The sequence below is a fragment of the Salvelinus alpinus genome, chromosome 11 (assembly GCF_045679555.1).
Source record: "Salvelinus alpinus chromosome 11, SLU_Salpinus.1, whole genome shotgun sequence".
NCBI classification, from domain to species: Eukaryota; Metazoa; Chordata; class Actinopteri; order Salmoniformes; family Salmonidae; genus Salvelinus; species Salvelinus alpinus.
The window spans coordinates 73489515-73497014 of NC_092096.1; the positions used below are offsets into that span (position 1 = coordinate 73489515).

Below are 7500 nucleotides of genomic sequence, written 5' to 3' on the forward strand. Positions count from 1 at the left end.
TCGACTCAATTTGGCATGAGGGTCTGCTATACAAATTGATGGAAAGTGGTGTTGGGGGTAAAACATACGACATTATAAAATCCATGTACACAAACAACAAGTGTGCGGTTAAAATTGGCAAAAAACACACACATTTCTTCACACAGGGTCGTGGGGTGAGACAGGGATGCAGCTTAAGCCCCACCCTCTTCAACATATATATCAACGAATTGGCGCGGGCACTAGAACAGTCTGCAGCACCCGGTCTCACCCTACTAGAATCCGAAGTCAAATGTCTACTGTTTGCTGATGATCTGGTGCTTCTGTCACCAACCAAGGAGGGCCTACAGCAGCACCTAGATCTTCTGCACAGATTCTGTCAGACCTGGGCCCTGACAGTAAATCTCAGTAAGACCAAAATAATGGTGTTCCAAAAAAGGTCCAGTCACCAGGACCACAAATTCCATCTAGACACCGTTGCCCTAGAGCACACAAAAAACTATACATACCTCGGCCTAAACATCAGCACCACAGGTAACTTCCACAAAGCTGTGAACGATCTGAGAGACAAGGCAAGAAGGGCCTTCTATGCCATCAAAAGGAACATAAATTTCAACATACCAATTAGGATCTGGCTAAAAATACTTGAATCAGTCATAGAGCCCATTGCCCTTTATGGTTGTGAGGTCTGGGGTCCGCTCACCAACCAAGATTTCACAAAATGGGACAAACACCAAATTGAGACTCTGCATGCAGAATTCTGCAAAAATATCCTCCGTGTACAACGTAGAACACCAAATAATGCATGCAGAGCAGAATTAGGCCGATACCCACTAATTATCAAAATCCAGAAAAGAGCCGTTAAATTCTACAACCACCTAAAAGGAAGCGATTCCCAAACCTTCCATAACAAAGCCATCACCTACAGAGAGATGAACCTGGAGAAGAGTCCCCTAAGCAAGCTGGTCCTAGGGCTCTGTTCACAAACACAAACACACCCCACAGAGCCCCAGGACAACAGCACAATTAGACCCAACCAAATCATGAGAAAACAAAAAGATAATTACTTGACACATTGGAAAGAATTAACAAAAAAACAGAGCAAACTAGAATGCTATTTGGCCCTAAACAGAGAGTACACAGTGGCAGAATACCTGACCACTGTGACTGACCCAAACTTAAGGAAAGCTTTGACTATGTACAGACTCAGTGAGCATAGCCTTGCTATTGAGAAAGGCCGCCGTAGGCAGACATGGCTCTCAAGAGAAGACAGGCTATGTGCACACTGCCCACAAAATGAGGTGGAAACTGAGCTGCACTTCCTAACCTCCTGCCCAATGTATGACCATATTAGAGAGACATATTTCCCTCAGATTACACAGATCCACAAAGAATTCGAAAACAAATCCAATTTTGATAAACTCCCATATCTACTGGGTGAAATTCCACAGTGTGCCATCACAGCAGCAAGATTTGTGACCTGTTGCCACAAGAAAAGGGCAACCAGTGAAGAACAAACACCACTGTAAATACAACCCATATTTATGTTTATTATTTTAACTTGTGTGCTTTAACCATTTGTACATTGTTACAACACTGCATATACAGTGGGGAGAACAAGTATTTGATACACTGCCGATTTTGCAGGTTTTCCTACTTACAAAGCATGTAGAGGTCTGTCATTTTTATCATAGGTACACTTCAAATGTGAAAGACGGAATCTAAAACAAAAATCCAGAAAATCACATTTTATGATTTTTAAGTAATTAATTTGCATTTTATTGCATGACATAAGTATTTGATCACCTACCAACCAGTAAGAATTCTGGCTCTCACAGACCTGTTAGTTTTTCTTTAAGAAGCCCTCCTGTTCTCCACTCATTACCTGTATTAACTGCACCTGTTTGAACTTGTTACCTGTATAAAAGACACCTGTCCACACACTCAATCAAACAGACTCCAACCTCTCCACAATGGTCAAGACCAGAGAGCTGTGTAAGGACATCAGGGATAAAATTGTAGACCTGCACAAGGCTGGGATGGGCTACAGGACAATAGGCAAGCAGCTTGGTGAGAAGGCAACAACTGTTGGCGCAATTATTAGAAAATGGAAGTTCAAGATGACGGTCAATCCCCCTCGGTCTGGGGCTCCATGCAAGATCTCACCTCGTGGGGCATCAATGATCATGAGGAAGGTGAGGGATCAGCCCAGAAATACACGGCAGGACCTGGTCAATGACCTGAAGAGAGCTGGGACCACAGTCTCAAAGAAAACCATTAGTAACACACTACGCAGTCATGGATTAAAATCCTGCAGCGCACGCAAGGTCCCCCTGCTCAAGCCAGCGCATGTCCAGGCCCGTCTGAAGTTTGCCAATGACCATCTGGATGATCCAGAGGAGGAATGGGAGAAGGTCATGTGGTCTGATGAGACAGAAATAGAGCTTTTTGGTCTAAACTCCACTCGCCGTGTTTGGAGGAAGAAGAAGGATGAGTACAACCCCAAGAACACCATCCCAACCGTGAAGCATGGATGTGGAAACATCATTCTTTGGGGATGCTTTTCTGCAAAGGGGACAGGACGACTGCACCGTATTGAGGGGAGGATGGATGGGGCCATGTATCGCGAGATCTTGGCCTACAACCTCCTTCCCTCAGTAAGAGCATTGAAGATGGGTCGTGGCTGGGTCTTCCAGCATGACAACGACCCGAAACACACAGCCAGGGCAACTAAGGAGTGGCTCCGTAAGAAGCATCTCAAGGTCCTGGAGTGGCCTAGCCAGTCTCCAGACCTGAACCCAGTAGAAAATCTTTGGAGGGAGCTGAAAGTCCGTATTGCCCAGCGACAGCCCCGAAACCTGAAGCATCCGGAGAAGGTCTGTATGGAGGAGTGGACCAAAATCCCTGTTGCAGTGTGTGCAAACCTGGTCAAGAACTACAGGAAACGTATGATCTCTGTAATTGCAAACAAAGGGTTCTGTACCAAATATTATGTTCTGCTTTTCTGATGTATCAAATACTTATGTCATGCTATAAAATGCAAATTAATTACTTAAAAATCATACAATGTGATTTTCTGGATTTTTGTTTTAGATTCCGTCTCTCACAGTTGAAGTGTACCTATGATAGAAATGACAGACCTCTACATGCTTTGTAAGTAGGAAAACCTGCAAAATCGGCAGTGTATCAAATACTTGTTCTCCCCACTGTATATAATATGACATTTGTAATGTCTTTATTGTTTTGAAACTTCTGTATGTGTAATGTTTACTGTTCATTTTTATTGTTTATTTGACTTTTGTATATTACCTACCTCACTTGCTTTGGCAATGTTAACACATGTTTCCCATGCCAATAAAGCCCCTTGAATTGAATTGAATTGAGAGAGAGAGAGAGAGAGAGAGAGAGAGAGAGAGAGAGAGAGAGAGAGAGAGAGAGAGAGAGAGAGAGAGAGAGAGAGAGAGAGAGAGAGAGAGAGAGAGAGAGAGAGACATAGAGAACTGCCAGAACTGGACAAGAACCTGACACCCTGAACACACAGGGGGACAAACACCTACCTGGAGTCAGCATTAAAAAAAATACATCATTTATCAGACAGAGAGACGTACACTTTGTGCATTGATCTTATGATACCTTGTTGGGACAACCTCATATCACAATCTGATTTAGTACATTTTCTCATTAACGTAGCTGCCAGTAGAGTAAAAGCTAGAAGGGTGGGTGGGGTGGGAGTGGAGGGGTCAAGTGCTTGCTTACATTTTGGGGAGTGGGGGGGGGGGGGGGGGTTCGAGGTGAGGAAGATTTTTTAAGATACTCCTTGAAGAGGTTTCAGATGTTTTCAGAAGATGGACAGGGACTCTTCTGTCCTCGTTTCAAAAGGAATCTGGTTCCAACATTGGAAGTAGGAAGTATACATGAAATACAGGGAAACAGTTATCCCAGTGTACAGAAACACTCATAACATCACTAAAGAACAACAACAGGGACAAAAGGAATCTGGTTCAACCATTGAGGTGGCAGGACAGAGAAGAGCTTGGACTTGGCTGAGCGGGAGTTGCTCTCCCCTAGGAGAGAGAAGAGACCAGAGGTGGAAGAACGGAGTGCTCGGGTTGGAGTGTAGGGTTTAACCATAGCCTGAAGGTAGGGAGGGACAGTTCCTGCTCTGTAGGTAAGCACCATGGTCTGGTAGTGGATGGGTTGGAGTGTAGGGTTTAACCCTAGCCTGAAGGTAGGGAGGGACAGTTCCTCGTGCTGTTCTGTAGGTAAACACCATGGTCTGGTAGTGGATGGGTTGGAGTGTAAGGTTTAACCATAGCCTGAAGGTAGGGAGGGACAGTTCCTCGTGCTGTTCTGTAGGTAAACACCATGGTCTGGTAGTGGATGGGTTGGAGTGTAGGGTTTAACCATAGCCTGAAGGTAGGGAGGGACAGTTCCTGCTCCGTAGGTAAGCACCATGGTCTGGTAGTGGATGGGTTGGAGTGTAGGGTGTAACCATAGCCTGAAGGTAGGGAGGGACAGTTCCTGCTCCGTAGGTAAACACCATGGTCTGGTAGTGGATGGGTTGGAGTGTAGGGTTTAACCATAGCCTGAAGGTAGGGAGGGACAGTTCCTGCTCCGTAGGTAAACACCATGGTCTGGTAGTGGATGAGAGCTTCGACTGGAAGCCAGTGGAGTGTGAGGAGGAACGGGGTGACATGAGAGAACTTGGGAAGGTTGAATACCAGACTTGCTGCGGCGTTCTGGGTAAGATGCAGAGTTTTGATGGCACAACCGGGGAGCCCAGCAAATAGACAGCGTGTTGTCGAGGTTGAGCTTGAGGTGGTGGGCCGACATCCAAGCTGAGATATCTGCCAGGCAGAGATGCATGGCATCAGAAGGGGAGAGGGAGAAAAGTAGTTGAGTGTCATCCTCATAGCAATGCTAGTAGAGACCATGAGAGGATATGACAGAGCTGAGTGACTTGGTGTATAGAGAGAAGAGGAGAGGTCCATCCTCATAGCAGTGATAGGAGAGACCATGTGAGGATATGACAGAGCTGAGTGACTTGGTGTATAGAGAGAAGAGGAGAGGTCCATCCTCATAGCAATGCTAGTAGAGACCATGAGAGGATATGACAGAGCTGAGTGACTTGGTGTATAGAGAGAAGAGGAGAGGTCCATCCTCATAGCAGTGATAGGAGAGACTATGTGAGGATATGACAGAGCTGATTGACTTGGTGTATAGAGAGAAGAGGAGAGGTCCATCCTCATAGCAGTGATAGGAGAGACCATGTGAGGATATAACGGAGCTGAGTGACTTGGTGTATAGAGAGAAGAGGAGAGGGACTAGAACCGAGCCCTGGGGGACACCAGTAGTGAGAGTACGAGGTGCAGACACAGATCCTCTCCACACCACCTGGTAGGAGCGACCCGCCAGGTAGGATGCAATCCAAGAGTGTGCAGAGCCTGAGACACCCAGCCCTGAGAGGGTGGAGAGGAGGATCTGATAGAACCTGAGACGCCCAGCCCTGAGAGGGTGGAGAGGAGGATCTGATAGAGCCTGAGACACCCACTCCTGAGAGGGTGGAGAGGAGGATCTGATGGTTCACGGTGTCGAAGGCAGCGGATAGATCTAGGAAGATGAGAACAGAGGAGAGAGAGTCTGCTTTGGCAGTACGGAGAGTATCTGTGACACGGAGAAGAGCAGTCTCTGTTGAGTGACCCGTCTTGAAGACTGACTGGTTAGGATCCAGAAGATGGTTCTGAGAGAGATGGTGAGAGAGTTGATCAGAGACAGAACGCTCCAGTGTTTTGGAAAGAAAAGAAAAAAGAAAAGAAAGAAGGGATACAGGTCTATAGTTTGACGTCAGATGAGTCGAGTGTTGGTTTCTTGAAGAGGGGAGTGACTTAGGCTATGTTGAACTCAGAGGGGATGTAGTCAGTGGTCAGGGATGAGGATGAGGGAAGGGAGGAATGGGAGAAGGTCTGGTTGTCGGGCGGCAGAGGTCAAGGTGTAGGGTAGTTCTGTGTGAGTGAGACCAGTGGACTCAATAGGTGAATGAGTGAGACCAGTGGACTCAATAGGTGAATGAGTAACCAACAAAAACGGGTCATAACTCCAGCCGCTCTGTTTCCCCCTGGGAATGTGTCAGTGGAGGCTCCTCAGAAGAGGAAGGGGAGGACCATCCTCCTCAGTGATTTTCAGATAAATTAAAATGGTAAAACTTTTTTTTTTAAGTTATCCTTTTCCGATAAAACTACACTAAATATAATCACGTCACCACATAATTGGAGGTTAAAACCTCTCAAACGTATTCACCAAACATCTTACAAGGTAAGCTTCTGTTTGGTTTGTGTTTGAGCTATAGCTACAAGGGGGGTATCAAATGAGTCCTTAGGTTGATAGGAACAAATCCAACATATTGCCATGTTATCTGATGTATGACTTAATGGCAACATCTAATGTCCACCGAGTGACCATATCTTAGTGCATCAGAAATATAATGAAAACACTTGGATATCCCCTGTAAGTCTCCCGACACCACCACAGCGTTTGAGAGAGGTTGGTGTTGTAGAAATTATGTTTAAATAGTGAACAATAACTTTGAGACACATCCAGTGGGCAGAAACAGGGAAATTACCACATTCAGACACTTTGGAGAGGTTGAAAGGACACGTGAATGTACCCTGGATACCCCATAACACCACCACTATGTTGGAGGGAGGTTGATATGGTAGAAATTGTGTTTTTATACTGAACCAATAGCATTTAGGGATTGCAAATATGTAATAGCACTGGAATTTTGTGTGTGCTGATCTTATGTATTCTGAACTATGTAACTCCTATCTTCTGATCACTTCCTCATCATCTCCCAGATGTCTTTTTTACAAATATACCAAGTATTGGCATGTTAGAATCATGTAATTACAAATTAATAGCAGTTACTTTTGGCTATGTCTATTTAGGTCTATTCTTTGCTCTATAACAAAGAACAAACAGCAAAAACATATACATGATCAAATACAAATCTTAGAATCAAATATTAAAGACAACCAGAACCCACTGGATTCTCCAATTACCTTGAATGAACAACAGGACAAAATACAAACCCTACAACCCAAAAAGGTAACACTGTTGTGTTGAGGTGTGTGTTTACCCCAGTACGAATCCCCAGACCCAAGGCAAGCCCATCAGGAAGTGAGACATCACAGCTACTGTTGAGGCCTCCACTGTACACGGTCCTACTGCCAGTCGCACACACACCCCCTTGAGTCTGCGGAGAGCCTGTTGAACACATACACCTATAGCTGTAAATCTCTCTCTCTCTCTCTCTCTCTCTCTCTCTCTCTCTCTCTCTCTCTCTCTCTCTCTCTCTCTCTCTCTCTCTCTCTCTCTCTCTCTCTCTCTCTCTCTCTCTCTCTCTCCTCTCTCCCTCTCTCTCTCCCTCTCTCCCTCCCTCTCTCCCTCTCTCTCTTTCTCCCTCTCTCTCCCTCTTTCTCTCTGTCTCCCTCTCTCGCCCTCTCTCTCCCTCTCTCTCCCTCT

The 7500-nt window shown here is 45.5% G+C and overlaps 1 protein-coding gene across 1 annotated transcript in view; it reads right to left on the minus strand.

Moving 5' to 3' along the window:
• The window catches only part of LOC139534780 (sodium/hydrogen exchanger 9B2-like), a 65717-nt gene that overhangs the window by 51388 nt on the left and 6829 nt on the right, over nucleotides 1-7500 (minus strand). The window contains exon 5 of the mRNA XM_071334227.1: nucleotides 7115-7242. Coding sequence (XP_071190328.1) covers nucleotides 7115-7242 — 128 coding nt within the window. The remainder of the gene's footprint in view (nucleotides 1-7114; nucleotides 7243-7500) is intronic.